Source organism: Saccostrea cucullata, unplaced genomic scaffold (genome assembly GCF_032062105.1).
Source record: "Saccostrea cucullata isolate Sc308-1 unplaced genomic scaffold, CSIRO_AGI_Scuc_v1 ctg10164, whole genome shotgun sequence".
Lineage (NCBI taxonomy): Eukaryota > Metazoa > Mollusca > Bivalvia > Ostreida > Ostreidae > Saccostrea > Saccostrea cuccullata.
In genome coordinates, this window is record NW_026923892.1 from 1 (window position 1) to 18,795 (window position 18,795).

General features: G+C 32.0%; 1 protein-coding gene across 1 annotated transcript; it reads right to left on the reverse strand.

Annotated features, from left to right (window-relative positions):
- Positions 1–9,897: 9,897 nt before the first annotated feature.
- LOC134265212 (sulfotransferase 1B1-like) lies at positions 9,898–18,240 on the reverse strand. The gene is made up of 6 exons (XM_062747464.1): positions 18,201–18,240; positions 15,577–15,752; positions 14,288–14,605; positions 14,075–14,184; positions 13,799–13,982; positions 9,898–10,457 (listed from the first exon to the last, which is right to left on the reverse strand). Exons 1-6 carry the CDS (start codon positions 18,218–18,220, stop codon positions 10,354–10,356), a joined length of 912 nt encoding a protein of 303 aa, XP_062603448.1. The 5' UTR covers positions 18,221–18,240; the 3' UTR covers positions 9,898–10,353.
- Between the last annotated feature and the right edge of the window lie 555 nt (positions 18,241–18,795).

Below are 18,795 nucleotides of genomic sequence, written 5' to 3' on the forward strand. Positions count from 1 at the left end.
GGAAGACCCACTGTTGCTCGCAACGAGCTTTTTATGCATATTTTTGATCTATGTTGGAGATATATGGAGCATTACACATATTTTAACAAAAGTGTGGTGCTCCGTCAATTCAGGAGACGTCATTTTCACAGTAGTTTTCACGGGAATCGCATCAGAGAAAAATCACTTTATTTCTGTTAGAACTTCAAATATCTCGTAAGAAATCTAAATACATAGTAATAGAACAATTTAAAGATACATTTGAGAAGATTGTCGAAAAATATCGCTAATTATAGAAAATTAGAGTAAAATTTTGGATTCCGCATGCTTTTGCTTCAATTTTTTTTTTGTGCTCCGTACCTCTCCATCAGCGATATCAACATACCGATAATTTTAGTATAATTTTCTTAAAATACAGAAATTTTGCCCACAATTTATTGGAATCTTTAAAACATTAATTCATAACTATATGACGTATGTAAGAGTCAATAATAGCACAGTCCGCATAATTTTTGAACGGCCCTCGTACATATTGATATCTACAATATTTTAACAACAGGAACAGTTGTTAAGACAACACTTTACATATTATTGAAGATAAGCTCATGATTTCTTTTTTTAGCAACAATTGTTTAGAATTTGATTTTGTTCTATGTAAATTCGCACTATTTGAGATATCATTGATGGAAAATTTGTAGACTAAATGAATGGTGAAAACGAAATGGAATACGGTGATAACAAATAATATTCAAGCTCAAAGTCTATTAGACAATGCAGATTGAGAGTAAAGCAAACAAAGTCCTCTGAAAACATTAGCGGTGGGATCAAGTGTCATGTAGGAGTGAGTATCCCCCACCGACTGGTCATCGCCGTGTGCTCCTAGTCATGAAATAACCCGGAAAAAATCCGTAGACAATTCAGTGCGTAAATAATGGCCTAACAATTAGTATGATAAACGTCAGTCAGCATTTGATATAATGATAAGTTGTATTTGCCAACAAGTTCTTTGCATCGACCATTTAACTTGCAAAATGATATTGTCAAATGAGACTGTACATTTCCTTGTTTCATCAACTGGTTTGTCAATTGCTTGCCTCGTTTTAAAAAAAAATTCAAGGTAGAACATGTTCTTGCGTATCGAATTAATTGTGAAATAAAAACCCCATCTGCAGGTGATAAGGATATGTACGTGTACATTGCCATATAAGTAAGGGAAGTTGACAATTGAAAATGTGCAGTCATCATGTGTATAATAAAGTTTTCCTAGTAAAATAATCATGTGACTGATAAGTACATGTATATGTTACCGTTAACTGACAAGCATAAAAAACAATGATGATTTCCAGTTCTACTTATATTTGAAATATGCGAAATCAATGACGATTTCTATTTATAGAAACAAAATTATACAAGAGATCAAAGGACTTCATCAGTCATCTGAGAATAACCCTGTAACGGATCAGTGAAATGGCAGTTTAACAAGAGATTAGATTTCCTAGTATCTCCTCTTGTTTAAGGGGAATATCCACATGTTTGTATTAATGAAAATCCTTAGATACTTTTTACAAATTTGACAAAAATGACAAAAAGGTTCTTGAAATATGGTGAATATTAAAATAAATATATGCAGACCACAGAAACTGCCATAGAATACGCTCTTTGAGTCTTTCTCTAAAAAAATATCAAAATCTCTGGATAAAATAAACTTGTAGATGAAAATACATGTACATTGCTCAAAGACAAGAATTAGGACAATGAGGAATTAGTTCACAGAACAATTGACAAGATTTTTTTTAAGTTTTGCTATAAATGGCATAAATATCTATATCTAGGCACTTGATACTAAAAATAGAAATGGGAACCCCCACAACTATTGTCCACACAAGCTAGTGGTGGCCAGCTACTGTCATTTACATCTCAAATTTTACAACATACATCCTAATTATGCAGCTATGACACCTACAAAGTGCCTGAAAAAGTGCAAGAACCTACATTTTCTCGACTATTCAATGAATCTATTTTTTGAACATTGTTGCTTTAAAAAGAAACAAGAGTGCATCCTCAATATTGTATCAATTGTTGTACAAACACGTGTTCATTTTGAAGGTATATTGTAGAAAGCTTCATATTTGTAAAGACTTTTTCTATGAAGCTTCCAATTTCAACAAAAATGCCTTTCTTCCTAATATTCAGAGATATATCTATATTTAGCCACCTGATACTAAATATAAAAATGGGAATCCCCCTCAACCATTATCCACACCAGCTAGTAGTGTCCAGCTCTTGTCATTAAAATCTAAAATTTTACAATATACGTCCTAATTATGCAGCAACGACAATTAAAACTTTGCAAAAATTCGACTTTTCACATTTTTTCTAAAATATCTATTTTATAATTTATAGATACATGTTACTAAAAATAGGATCAAAAGCCCACTGATATTTTTTACATTAGCATGATTATTCCATGAGGGTACTACTTGATTAAATTACAATTTAAAAAAATTAACAAGTAAAATAACACACATAAGATTTGGAAATTTTCTGCAGACATATTTTTTCTTATTTATCCTTAAAGATTTCAAAAAATGCCAATTTCCCCATTTTTCAAAATTTCAGTTTGCATAGAACAGTGCCCATATTTCAGTAACATTTCACTCGATCAAACTTCGTGAACAAATAAGATTAGTCATGTGAGACTATTTTATAATTTCGATTATATGCCCTGTGACCTTAAATGTTCATGTTATCACAGGATCCAATGATTTTTGTTAGAGTATATTAGATACCGAAAAATATTAAAATTATCCACACCAATTTTCATGTTTTATTTTTCCTAATTATGCAGCAACGACTTTACATTGCAAAAATTCGACTTTTCACATTTTTTCTAAAATATATATTTTATAATTTATAGATACATGTTACTAAAAACGGGCCAAAAATGGCCAAATATCAATGGATTTTCCGTATTTTCTTATTTATCCAAGTGCACGTGTGGAACTTCAAATTTTTAGACACCATATTTACTACAGTTTTGTACCATGCCCCACCTATAGTGAAACGATTTATCAAAATCTGAGAATGTTCATGTTATCACAGGATCCAATGATTTTTGTTAGAGTTTCCGAAAAATATTAATTTACATTTTTCATGTTTTCATGCAAAAATGGCCCACCTATAGTGAAAATTTCATCAAAATCTGAGACATGCCGTTTCCAAGATTTTTTGGTGCTTACAGAGAATGCGTTAAAGTCCTTGAAAAAACACACACTGTCTATCATATAGTCAAATGCTGTCTGACATTTTCCATAGATATTGTCAGTTATTTTTTACGGACTGAATTGATTAAGGTTTTTTTTTCCCCATTTCCCCATTTTTCTCGACCATGGCAAGGAACACACGGCGAGTGTGACTTTTCCGCAGAGGATGCACACTCCTCCATGGTATTTGATCCAATTTCTGAAATTTCGAGGCTGTCTTGTCTCTACTACTTATTTATTTTGTTTAATTAGACTGCCCAGCGTGAATACTGTTCATTATTGCCATATTTCTTATGTGTATATGAAAAAAAAATTCAGTGTAACATCAAATAAAATGTACCGTTTTTGATATAATTAACTTCATTTTCATTTTTTAATTCATTTGAAATAAGAAAAAAGTCTGACACAGGAAACTTCTAAAAGCGGTCAGAAGCAAGTGACTCTGTTCAGTAGCAAGTGACTTCTGATCACAGATAGAGTTCTGAGGTATGAAATAAACAATAAACTTGAGGAGGAGCAGGACCTTGACCTAAAACAATTTAGTCAATGATTTGTTTTTCATATTTCTTATATTACTAATTTATTACGCCAGTAATATTTTAAAATGCCCTGTAACTAGAATTCTTGACTTATTAAAAAGATATCGTCTCACAAATACTGCTAATGTTTTAATTTGGCGTGTACGATATTTGGCGGAAATTACTTTTCAACAAATTAGCGTATATTTGAGTTAGCGCTATCTGAATGTGCATAAGACATAAAAGCGTGCAACACAAGACATTAAGCGATGTACTTGATTTAGCGGACTCTGCTTTCCGCCAAAATTGCTAAATAGAATACTCCACTGAATGTAATACGTTTACAGTATCGCCCTCTATATAGTATTTGTATGAAGTTTCGATTCTTCATGTTTACGGTTCCATTACTGAGTCCATAATGCGAATTTTTACGCACAGATAATGCATAATTATATTAGATAACACTATATATTCAAATATTTCAGAATATTCAAAATGTTTCAATTATCTGAAAGCATGTTTTTTTTATTTCACATAGTATCTGGGTTGGATAATTTCCGAACTTCTCTAGGCAGCTTCAACGATGAATACCCTTGTGGACTTTTGGAAAAAGTTCTTAATCAACATCACACAGGATATCGTTGAATAAGACGTAAGCATGATAAAAAAGTTTCACGTTTACATTTTCTGAATACGGGAAATAAAATGTGACGTCACACGGAAACTTAAATAAACAGAATTATCTGAATATAGTGATTCTCCGCTACCAAACACAAAAAAAATTTAATTTAAAAAAATCTGCATCAGAAATCAATCATGATGCATTGACTGTGACCAGTTTATTATGAAATAAAACTGATCATGATGAATGTAACCAACATGTTCTTGATCTTGCTGCACTGAGAAATCAAATACTACATCACTGACGTTCGACTGCAGCGTAAAGAAACGGAAGAGTGGATTTAACAATTTCACAATATATAATTGTTGACAAGATCTTTTAAAACGCTTGAATATTTGTTTTTATAATAAATGTTAAAACAAAATAATTTTAGAATAAAAATTAGACAAGAACTGTTAACAACACTTAGTATGTACATTAACATCAATTTTGACGTGCTCTGTCTCCTGTTTCCCATTAATCATCGTATCTTATTGATTTTAATTGGAAAAGCATATTGCTTAATATAAAGAATTCATTTTGCTTACAAAGATTTCAATTTTAATAAAAGTAAAGAACTAAAAATTTCTATTTACTTTATGTGTTTGAAGTATGATGGTCTCTCAGCAGTGCGTAAGTTAAGAAAATTCTAGGTACGTGTATCCCATTTGAGTGTTCAATTGTTGTATTTCACTACTTATGCCTCACCTATTTTTAACGTTATAGCATTGTATAATGTGTTATAATATGGGTAGCAGTCTAACCGGGAAACGCACACAAACACTTATAAGCAGTAGAAAATATCATTCAATGGCATGTAAAGGAGAAAGTCCGAAAACTGTCCATTCTGTGAGTGAAAGAACTGTTCAAGGCCCGAAGAGCCGAGAACAGTTTTTTCTCATAGAATGGACAGTTTTCGGACTTTATCCTACTTAAAATATTTTCTCTATTGTTAACTTAATAAACTGTCCCAGGTGATGGTTGTGTATTTGCTATGATTACGTTACACACATGATTGTCCAGAGAGTAAGGGATGAAAAAAATTACTGTATTGTTTAACTTAATGGACTGTGCCAGGTAATTTCAGATTTAAATGATAGCTCAATGAATTTCTGACTATTCCCATATAAAGCTTTATGGGTGAAGATGTCCTCATCTGATGTAGAATCACATTTCTTCAAAATGTAGGCAAAAGGGAAAAAAATATTCTCAAGAAGGTAGGCACAAGCAGAAGCCTGAAGATATGCAGATTTTGAAGTTAGTGTTCAGGTTTTGACAAAAAAATATCGAAAATCTTTGTGATCAATCAGGATTAAAGGGATACTATACGAAACATTCTTTGAGAACAACAGCGGCGACCACCTTGTATGAAGCTGATATTGAAGAAAAGCTAATAACAGGAAAAAAAAGGGCCACAAATCTATTACAGTTTGAACCTACAATTGAACAAACAATGTATTACAGCAGAAAGTAAATGAAATAATTCATGGAAATATGGAGGATTCAGATGGTGGCAAATGTATGAAAAAGATGAAAATTTGTGATCCTTGTCCGCAAAATGATTCCGCCTGCAGTGCATCTAGTGAGATTATCATTTCATCTGGAAATATGCTTTTCTCTTTTAAAATTTAAATTGCTGTTATATATCTTCCTTGTCCAGCATTCATTTACAAATATTGTGAAGAGGATGAGAAGTCTGTTTATTAATTAAGAAAATTCTGGATGTGAATGTTCTAAAATTAATATGCATCAGGATATAACATATGTGTCTTTTTTGCTTTGGATTTGTCATTTCTAAAGATGATATACTGTTGAACTTTTCATACATATGTTTGATATTTATGCATAACATTTAAAACCTGTACATTAAGTTACCTGTAACTGTATATTAAGTTGACCACAAAAAAAAAACTGTTACAGTAGATTAAGTTAAGAATTGAGAGTTTTGTCAACTTAATGTACGGTTACAGGTGACTTAATGCACGGGTTTTAGATCTCCAGATCTATTGTGCTATGTAATGTACCAAAAACACAAAGGATTACACAACAAAAATGTTTTAATCTTATTTAATGCTTTCAAACTACTATTTATTTATCTATGTTTTGGCATTTACATGTGCACTAAATTTTAAAAATATTTATTGTTTTTTTTCTTCTTCTTCTTCATTTTAATGTTAAATAAAAACGATTTTTTTTGCTAAGTCTTTAGGCACCATAAATTGAATTATGCGACACCACTGTCATTCAAAGTCTAGCTTATCTGTATCCATTAACAATGACAAGTTTATATGTAATATTTATTTATTATTTACTGTATACAGAATGAAACATATGGAGATTAGGAACAGTAATTCAGATCAGAAGTCTCTAAAACAATACAAAATGGACTTTTGCGAGGAGCGCTGATTTTTTCAGTTACACTATGACAATGTGTAGGAGCTCTTTCACGATATTACTATTTAGCTTAACATTTATTTCAACGAAATTAAAGGGTTATATCAAAGTACAAATAAGTCGCCCTTGAGGAAAATGACAACCACACTACCCTCAGCTCCTGGCTTTCACATGTTAGCACCAGTACCGCTAACACCATACCTATGATCATTAGAAAGGTTTTCTTATCTATTATCAATTCTGTACCTCCATACATGATACAGGTTTAAATGTCCAAGTAAACCTTCAATTGCAAAAGTCAGTGCTTCTCGCAAAAGTCCAATAGGAGCAGAGCAGATACGGACCTCCAAACGTATAAAACGTAACCATGCAAATATTGACACTTGATTTGACATTATTAAAATGGAGCAAGATAAACGAGTACCCATTGTACATTTTATGTTTGTGTTCCACACCTTAGTAACTAGCATCTTGTAATAATTCGCAATATTTTTTGACAATTTTCTCAAATGTACGAGGGCTGTTCAATAAATAATGTCCTCTGTGCTAAGTAAGAAGCAAAGGACGCTTTTCAATGATTTAATCTTAATAATTAACGTAATATTTTCTTTCAATTAAAACCCATGTTGATAATTTTTTTATCCAACTTCTGATTGTTTTTAGAACTCATTTTTTGGTACCCTAGTATACTGGAAAATGGCACATCTTATGATTTCCTGGAGTAGTTTCTTTGTTTTGAAAGATGCTTTTTTTTTCAAGTTTGGAAAATGAAACAAGTCAAAAGGCGAAAGACCTGGCGAATATTGTTAGTGTGAAAAAAAATCACTTTCTGTTTATCCCCAAAACTCCTTTACTCTTCATGGTGTACGGGTTTGGACGCTGTCATAAAGAATTAATTTATTTGCAAAAATTTGCTTTCTAGGCTCTTCCAAAAATTAAACTGTCTCCCCGAATACGAATTTTAACAACAAGACCACTAATATTTAAGAAAATTGCATATAAAACTGTCTTTGTGCTCTTGCAATTCTTTCCTCTTCTTAGACCTTTGCTGTTTTTGTCAAATACACCTGATTGTAAATTTTGTTTCGAAAGTATTAAGCAATAGATTCGAGTTTCATTATCTGTTTGAATTTGAAACAAACTTGAATTACTACAATTTTTCACTTTTTAAAATAATTTTTTGATATTCTTACATGCTGTCGTTTTCACTCATTTTTCAAAACATAGGGTGACCTTTGAGTATTAAGCTTTTTTTAAAACTGTCAAACGTTTCTTTCAAACAGTGTGAACTACTCCCGAAATGATGTCTATCAAATTTGCTATGTGTCTTAAAGTCCATCATATATCCTCAGTGAATCTGCAAACAGTAAATGAGTTGTTATAATTTTTGTTGGCAAGGACGGTACCCATTTTTGATGCCCGTTATATTTTTTTATCATTTAAAGTCACCTGCTAATTTGTCTATAATACAGACATTGGTTGCCGTATATGTTACATATTTCAGTAAATATTTCTTTGGAATTCTTGAGGAGTTTTACAGCAGCTTGAATGAGGCGTTTAATTTCGCTCTAATTTACCTCTTCTTTACCATTCATTTTACATGCAGTGTCTCGAATAGCCCTTGTTTTCCAGCTTCTCACAATGAAACTATGTGATGAAAAGTGGTCACAGAAATTGTTATAAATTCATAAAAGATTCAATAATGCGAAAAAGTCAAGCTTAATGTCAAATGATATCTATGTTGTATATCATACAGTTCAGGACATTATTTATTGAACAACCCTCGTATCCTTATATTACTATGTATTTAGATGTATTAGATTTCTGACGTGATATTTGAAGAACTAACAGAAATATACCGATTCCCGTGAAAACGACTGTGAAAATGACGTCACGCACTTTTGTTAATTTATGTATAATGCTCGAGATATCGCCAACATAGATCCAAAATATGCACAATAAAACGTGTAGTAAACTAGGATATTCGTGTCATTCGTGACATTCGTCTACAAATAGCAAATTGGTATTTTAGACCGTGAGACCTCTGTTAAAAGGCTATACGGGAGGACGGGAAGAAGATTATCGAAGAAAACTTTATATATTGTCCGGACTGTAAAGAAAGTGATTGAGAGTCACTAATGTCACACTATATCTCATAAATACCTGCAGTCTTTGGTTTTAAAACAAAAAAAGAAGATGCTTTACTTGTTTAATAGATTTTAAGCTTGACAAGAAATGGTGTTTGGATGTTGAGTAGATAAGGTAGCTTAAACTGAACAGGAACTCGTGGGAAAGTTTTGAGAAAATGAAAGCTCAGTAACATATTTTATTATAGTGCCTGTGACGTCGAAGATTTTGCTGCTCCGTGACTTAATGATATGTCCTGACAAATTACCCAAAATTGATGCCAATTTACAACATTTTGATATGAAATTTTGAAGACCATATAAGTAAATATTCTTTTATATTATGTGTGACATTTTGCCCGATTATGTCGTCAAATATTTTTTGTGTGCAACAAGTCCGCGTAATTTTTGAACGGCCGTCGTACAATAAAATGCATTGACCAAAAATATTTTTTTTAAGATTTTAAATTATTCAGAATTTCTTTTTTCCAGAGAATGTTATTAAATACTTATAATTATCCCTTTTGCACAATATTTCATATACCCGGGTATATACTTCTGAACGCATCTTATTAATGTAGGATACCTTGTACTATGCGAATGTGAAAAAGGAATTGCACTCATAGCAGAAGAAGTTGCGTCTATAGTCCTATGAACGCAATTGTAGACTGGCCGGCGCAGGTTCACACTGTGAGAAAGCAGATAGAATGCAAATATACATTGTTATGGACTGTTTGCCCTTGTATAGATCAGATAAAAATAGACTATATAATAATGTTTATAATCAATATAGTATTACTAACAACAACCCAATGATAGGCCATATTTGCTTAAAAGGTGAATGAAATAATAACGAGTTTATGAACGTATACTGCCGACTTAAAACGTAATTAGTGGAATCTCTGTCAACCCACTTATCTTTCACGATCCTGCTTTGCTTAGTAAATCGATCGTATGCAGGCAAGATATTAAGCGTCGAATGGGATGGGAGATCTTAACACCATATGCATTCGATAGCGGGATTTTTTAATCAAAGTATATGAAATATATTTATGAGACTCTGGGTATCCCTTATTACCGGTTTACTTGGATTAAAATCGAGAAAATATAGGCAAGAATTTAGCAAATGTTCAATACTTTGTCGACATATTAAAATGTCTAGCCAGCGTTTTCGTCTTCTTGCATATATATTTTTGTTAAGAAGTCTTATTCATCTAAATACAGAAAATACAAGTAGGTCTGAAAATTAGAATTACAGGGCGCAATGATAAAATAAATTACACTGCAATTCTTCGATACAGAATAAACTCATGTAATATGTATTCTTTATTCGTGCATATAATATTTTTCAAATTTATTCTATGAGACTGCAAGTTGTTTGGGTAATCGTACGCAGACCCTTCAGGCTTGTATCAGGTGTATTTTATGTCCAGAGGAATATTAGCTGCCTTCACGACTGAATCTATGACCTCACTCTGAGCAACCTTTAACCAATTCTTCCAATCCCCCACTTCACCTGCATTAAATTAAAATCTTTAAATCTTTTTAAAGTCGCTTTGGTTACTAGATGAACTTAAAGGGACAGACACAGTTTTAGCTAAAAATTTCAAATTTAATTTTCCTTTTTTTATGTTTACAAATATTTAAGTAAGTTATTTCTAACGATCATCAAATTTTAAAATTTCAGTTGCCGAGATACAAGACAGATTTAGGACTCCTAATTTTTTTTAATGTAAACATGACATGTTTTCGTTTACAAATTTTAAATGTAAATTTACTAATATATGTTTGATCAAAGCAGATTTTTTAATAAAAAGTTAATTCTAAATACGATTAGACAGTTTCTTGTGATTTGCTGAATCTTCTTTTGTTATAAATACAGTATGTAATCAAAAACAAGACACGAGACTTGTTTACATTATGAAGAATTTTGAGATTTGTATCTCCTTTGTAAATCAACAATTGATGTTAAAATTTTCATTGATCATTAGAATTTCCTGAGCAAGGATTTGTAAATATTATAATGGTTTTTAGAAATAAATTAGTTGAAACTGTGGCTATATCCCTTTAAATAACCCGAGAATTTCAATAAGGGCAAACATATCCATTAAGAACATTTATTTCAAATTTGAACATACATGATGTGAAGAATTTGAGCTTACTATGTGCATAAGTATTGTTACAAACGCGAAGAATTGCATCAGATTTCAGGCTGCCCTTTCTCTAACAAAAAATCTTTTAATGGAACCTTGAACTGGGTATCAATAAAAATAGGAGATTTCATGCATCTAAGATGCGGAGATAACGAACAATATTCAAGCTCAAAATTCCTTTAACAAAATTACAAATATAAAAAAGAGGCCCAGGGGCCACATCGCTCACCTGAGCACATCTGCTAAGAAAGAGCACAAATCAGATCAGAATTGAAAAGTTTACGGGGGGGGGGGGGGGGGGCTTGAATTTTTATACTACTTGAGAATGCCTCCATATCAATACAGCATATAACTTTGCGGTTCTTGAGAAAAGGTTTTTAAAGATTTTCTTTTACATTTTGTTTGTATATATTACTTGGCTATAATTTGAATTTGATTCCCCGTTGTTTTCCTCCCTACCCCAAAGGGTGTCTTGATTTGAACAAATTTGAATCTTCAATACATGATGATGCTTACATGTCAATATGACTAAACATAACTTTTCTGTTCTTGGGATTTTTCCCTTTATTTTCCTATTGTAAATCTTTATTCCACCACTGAGACCCTCCCAACCCTTGGGGGTTATGATTTGAACAAATTTAATCCTACACTACCTGAGGATGCTTCTATATGAATATCACTAATCATTGGTTTGCTATTTTTGAGAACATTTTAAAAAAATATATTTTAATGTAAACCTTGGATTCCCCTTTGTGGCCCCACCCTACCCCTGGGGGCTATAATTTGAACAAACTAAAATCTACACTACCTGAGGATGCTTCCATATAAATATCACTAATCATGGCTTTGCAGTACTTGAGAAGAAGATTATAAAAGATTTCCTTGCATATTCCTATGTAAAACTTTGATTGGTCATTGTGGTCTCATCCTACACCCAGAGGTCTTGATTTAAATAGACTTTAATCTAAACTATCTAAGTATGATTTCACGTGAGTTTCATCTTTCCTGTCTCAATGGTTCTTGAGAAGAAGATTTTTAAAGATTTTCCCTATATGTTCCGATGTAAAACTTTGATCTGCCATTGTGGCCCCACCCTACACCATGGAGTCATGATTTGAACAAATTTAAATCTACACTAGCTGAGGATCCTTCAATATTAGTTTCATCTTTCTTCTGTCAATGGTTCTTGAGAAGAAGATTTTAAAGATTTTTCCTATATGTTCTTTTGTAAAAATTTGATCGGCTATTGTGGCCCCACCCTACCTCCGGGGGTCATGATTTGAACAAACTTGAATCTACACTACCTGTAGATGATTTCACATGAATTTCATCCTTCCTGTTTCAATGGTTCCTGAGAAGAAGATTTTAAAGATTTTCACTATATATTCCTATGTAAAACTTGTATCGGCCATTGTGGCCCCACCCTACCCCTGGGGGGTCATGATTTGAACAAACTTGAATCTACGCTACCAGATGATGATTCCACATGAGTTTCATTTTTCCTGGCCCAGTGGTTCTTGAGAAAAAGATTTTTTAAAATTGCAATAATTTTTTCACAAATTCATAATTTCCCCTTGGAAAATGGCATGGTACTTCATTTGAACAAACTTGAATCTCCTTCACCTAAGGATACTTTGTGGCAAGTTTGGTTGAAATTGGCCCAGTGGTTCTTGAGAAGAAGATGAAAATGTAAAAAAGTTTACAACGACAATGATAACGACGACGAAGACAACGACGACAGACGACGGACAAATTTTGATCAGAAAAGCTCACTGGAGCCTTCTGCTCAGCTAAAAAGCAGAGCAAACAAGAACCTCTAAAACATATGCGGTTGGATCAGGCATTAATTTCAACATAAGTTAATTTTCCTTTAAGCACATTATATTAAAATGTTATTTCCCTTCTTGCATTTTGCCCAGAAGTGGTATACATGTATACAAGACTACCCAAAATTTAATATAATTTTCCTTTTTTAATAAACGTTTGTCAGATTTTTTAGTTTTAATAAAAAAAGTTAATTTAAGAGTATCTTATTTTCATCAATCACTTTAAATGGAAATGGGATCATTTGATTAATTAAGTATTTTGATGCAAGCACAACAAACTTGTCATCGTCAGTTCATTAAACATTTAAACCACTAGCTGTGCATCAATATTGATGGCACATAGATTAAATCGCATCATTTAAGACAATTTCTGAAAATAAAAATAAAAAGGAATTAAAGATTCAGTATATATATATATATATATATATATATATATATATATATATATATATATATATATATATATATATATATATATATCCTAACTGATACGAGTACTTGAGCTTGGTATTTGTTCGTTATCTTTATATTTTAATCTTAAACATAATACTAAATCCATGTAGAAAATACAGGACACTGAATACATGTTTGAACTATTACATTTAAGTGAACACGCATATTCCCATTATCTACTTATGCTGTATCTTAATTTAAAACTAATCAAATAGTGTCTTTATTGATAAAATCGATAATAATTTTTACAATGATCGGATATTACGGAAAACATAGCCAAGGTAAATTTGTCAAAACTATGAAACATAACGCAATCAAATCAACTTCTTTAAGGTTAGAAAAAATCAATACTATTCTATAGACATTATGAGTTCAAATATTTTAGCTGATTAAATTTTAGTAATAAAAATATGAAAGAGAAATACCTTTCCTATACATGATATGTTTATCCTTTACATCGGTCAATCTGCTCATAAATTCGGGGACATGGCTGTTCTTAAATTCAGACATTGTCTTGAACTCGCATTTTGTAGCAATTTCGCAAATAAGTTCTTCACTGGATTGAAGTTCAAGAAATTTGGATATTTTTCTGACATGGCCTTTCAGGTCCTACGTATAAACATTATGTATATAAAAAAAATTGAATTGAGGTATTTAAAGGTGCAAAATTGATTTAAATTAAAGATATTGAATCTGTATACCTTCTTCATGTCCTCGTAACATATGTTCAGGAATGGGTAGGACGGGTTTTTGTCTGTAAAATCTGTCCATTCTTTTACAAAGTTTACCCAAGAGCCCCCAGCAGACGGCACTGTCAAAACAATTATATATATATATATGTATAGTTGTATATTATTATATAAGTTTGTATATTATTTTATTTAAACAACTATACTTATAATAATGAATCATACATTGTCCTGTCATAAATAAATCGAAGAACACATCAAATTCCACGTCCTTCAGCAATTCTCCCATTTTTGTTTTTTTTAAGAAATTAAACATTGAAACAATGACATCTTTGGGATTCCTGTAGATATTGATGATTTTACATCGTCGTTGTAGGAAATCCTTTGGCATGTGACGTGGTAAAAAGTGTGACACGTATACACCATCGGGCACCTGCTGAAGTTTTTCGACTGGAAACAACTCAAGCAAAGGAGGAACAACAGTTTGAAAGTCAGAGGTATTGTTTCTCAGCATAGCCACTATCTCATAACACCAGTGCGTCCCTGTGTAAATTAGAACAATCACCTTACATCAAAAGAACTTTACACCTGATTTTTAAATGTTAATATTTTAAATTGTGATGTTGCAACTGGGTTTTTTCAGTTGATGGTTTTGGTTTTAACATTTAATTTCTAGTTAACAATTGATAATGAAAGTGCAACTTTTCATAATAATTGTATTGTAATAAGAAAACACATTTGATTTTAGATTTTATCAATTCAAATAATTATAAAATGAATGGTACAAAATATAAAATCTCGTTTATGAAGCATACATAAAGTATGATTAATGAATGTTTATGATACATGTATATGATTTACCAATAAAGTAAAATGTTTGATTAATGGTGAAGTCGAAAAATATTATTTCGAGGTAAAACGATGTAAATTAATGATAATTAAGTTGATGAAAAAAGAATATCGGCGGTCAAGTTTAAAATCATCATTTCGTAAGTTCTATGGTCGATACAATGACATTTTCAGGAAATACAAGTACAATTATCATTGAGTCAAATGATAAATGACGTTTTTCATACTAATTGTTTGACCATTTTTTTAAACACTTAATTGACGACAGAGTTTCCGTTATTTTATGTTCATGACAAGAAGCACCGTGATCGGTCGCCAGGAGATGCTCACTACTCCATGGCACCTAATCCCACCTCTGATGTTTTGGAGGTCCGTGTTTGTTCCGCTCCTATTTTGTATTGTTTAAGGACTTTTGAGCTCGAAAATTGTTCGTTAACTCTATATATTTTAATTTTGGAGGAGGAGAAAACAACTTTTTACTTGACATTATTCTTTTCAGATTTTTATATGCCTGATTCTCTTTCTCTCTCTCAAAAAAAAATATATATACATATATATATATATATATATATATATATATATATATATATATATATATATATATATATATATATATATATATATATATATATATATATGTCAATTTAATGTTAATAATCACTTACCAGATTTTGGAAATGATATAACACATACATCATTATCTCTAAATGACATGCTGTTCAGTTGCCGAAATTTCTCCTCCAAATTACCGGCAAATTCGATTGGAAATAGTATTCCATCGTATTCCACTGCTCGCAGCACCACTTTTCCACTTGGATCTTTGATTTCTTTCTGATTCATACTGAAAGAAAAAAGGCAAATTCTTTTTTTTAACTCGTTATGTTTTTATGCCCTCACCAATGCTCAGGGATAAAAAAAACAACTCGTTGGATAAAAATTATTTCCGAAAGTTTACCATATGCATGGAAGATCCTTTTTATATCTGCCAGACATCTTTTACATGTTATATACATGATTTAAAAACTGTATGGACAAGAAACTAATTTATACTAATCGTATCTTTATAATCACAAAATTACAGTAAATTTTCATAATTCAATTCACGTTTAAAAATTTAAGAAAAAAATCAGATAAAGGAAAGGCACCTTTAGTAAGGTCGTCATGACAAAATTCTGTCATCTAAAACATGAGTAAAATTGTGTATTGATTAACAAATGAATGTGCATGAACGTGAATTGCACATAATCAATTGTACATAAATACTGGAACTTTGATTTTAGACCTTTTTTATTATTAGGTAACTGGAGTCACTCAGGTGACCTGTTGCGTACTGTGTTTGTCCGTCGTCGTCCGTCGTGCATTTGAACATTTTTACCTTCTTCTCTGAAACCGCTCAACCAATTTCAAACTATTTTAGCAGATGACATTTATGAGTGAACGGGGAAAAAAAATTTAATTTCATGGTCCCTTCCCCTCTATGGCCTAAGGGACGGGACCAAAACTACTAAAATTAACACCATCTTTAAGAATCTTCTCCTGGAAATCAAGCAGTCGAACTGTTCTATGTTTGTAATAAGCATGGAGTCCTCTACCAAAATTGTGAAATTCCTAGCCCAGAGTCAGGGGCTCTGGTTCTAGAGTAGGGATTTTTTAATATATAGTAAAAATGTATTTTTTAAAATCTTCTCCTCTGCTTCTTGGTATTAAGTCGATAAATTATGTACATAGTTACATGTATGGTGAGGAAGGTTGTAAATTGTGAATTCCTCGGCCCCTGGATCAGGGGTTCCAGTGTTAGGGCGGTGCTCTAATAATTACATAATAAAAATGCATTATTATTTTTTTTGCTTGTCAACTTTTTCAGGTCTGTAAAAGAAATTCTCTGGCTGCCCCCTTTCAAAAACGATGTTACGTCACTGATTTCAATGATCAAAAATATATTCAACAGGATCAGTTTTCAACGAATCAAGGTTAGAGATCGAAATAGCACTGAAAGATGATTCCGCGCAAAAATTAACGTCTTTTTTTCTCAACGTAGAATAAAAAAAACCGAAAAAAATTAATCACGTGCCAACTTCCCGTGATGTACTACGTTATATCGGTCAAGGTTAATAAAGGTATATAAATTTCCCCCTTGACAGTTATCTTTCGAAAAATGACAATCTGTATCAAGTGATAATTTTTAGATTTTACTCACGTCATATATATCGATATTTCCTATTATTCTATGTGTTATCTCGGCTCAATAACAACGTAAATAGACTATATGGAAAAAAATGTGTCAAAGTGAAATAAAATGGTGAGCTGCTTGGGTTGTAAATCTCACCAATACACAGCTTGATACAGTTATTATCGTTTTACTTTACTATCAGGGTGACAGTTTCCTTGATAGGACGTGCTAAAATTTTGTATGCAGGTTATCATTTTACTTATCAATTGAATATTTGATTGCAATGGAATCAAAAATATTTCGAATATGAAACGAAGACCCAAGCAATACCACGGACAATACTGACCAATCCTTTTGAACGATTGTTCACCAGTGTGCAGTAAACAGCAATTACATGTGGATGGATAAAGCAAGATTTACTTCCTATAATGATGATATTGATAGCTACATACATGTAGTGTAGACTTACTAATTCCATTCTTTAAATTTTCTTATACGTATTTAAAGTATTCAAAACCCCATTGGGTCAAATCACAACAAATATAATGCATGCTTTTTAAGGACAGAAAACGGGCTTTGACTGATCAAGTGTTGCTGCCACTGGCACTTGTTTAGTATACGGGTACCCCTTAACTATATTTATCACAATATAAGTAAGGGGTACCCCGTATACGAAACAAATGCCGGGTACCCCGTATACGAAACAAATGCCGTACGTGTAAAAAAAATCATTCAATGTGATTGGCCAGTCATATCAGGGTTTTGTTGTATTCTGGGTTTTATCTGCAAATTAGTATTGATTTCAAACATCCATTCGATGAGTAAAATGAAAATAAGCACGCAAAATTTTAGCACGCCCCATCAAGCAAACTGTCACACTGCTAGTAAAATGACAATATAAATCACACCTGAAATGTTAGTCAGGTCTCGTTAGTTTTCACAATGAACATTACATTTCGTTACATGACTTATTCCTGTGTCACTGAAGATAATTCAAATTCCTTCATGATAAAAAATCCATAAATCCATAGGTTTAGATAATTATAATATACTTTGAGAATAGAAATGCCGATAACTCAAATATTCATTCAAGACGACTTTTGAAGGGAACTTACTTACCTTGCTGTATTTGTATCCATTAAAGACTGTCCTATATTGTATACTACTGCGACGCTTTTAACGTTGGTCGTTCTATTTAGTCACCTTTGCAAATAGCAAACGACCGTGCTTTGTGGCTTTACTGGATTATTTTAGAAATCATTGTCTAGTTTGTTGGGTATGCCAGGGCATCAACGATAGTTGGAAACGTAGGATAATTTGCATAACTGGCAGAGTTCACGATTCCTTATATTTCCATTTTATTTTGAAATGAAATTGTAAATTCAGATTTGAAATATGTTGTCTAATAGATTTAACTTACACAAGCGCCCCCCTCCCCGGCAAATTTAATAGCCCTATCCCACTAACGTCAGACACACAAAAGCCACATGAGAGTTAAATGCAACTCAACTACCGTTAAAGGGTATTCAAAGAGAAAACAAATAGAATTGAAAATATATTTATTTCATAAGTATCCGAGCATGCTTGAAAATAATATGTTATTACTTAAAGTCTTAAACTACATAGCGAATACCAATCTGATTAAAATCAGATCCTTTGATCCGCTCACATAGATCGCTACACAAGGATCTGAAGAAACCCCATTCAGGGTCAT

Coding starts and splice junctions, on each gene's coding strand:
- LOC134265212 (XM_062747464.1), bottom strand. CDS start 18,220: ATGGATACAAATACAGCAAG. Junction 14,606..15,576: donor TATATCATTTCCAAAATCTG/GTAAGTGATTAT, acceptor TAATTTACACAG/GGACGCACTGGTGTTATGAG. Junction 14,185..14,287: donor TTTATTTATGACAGGACAAT/GTATGATTCATT, acceptor TTGTTTTGACAG/TGCCGTCTGCTGGGGGCTCT.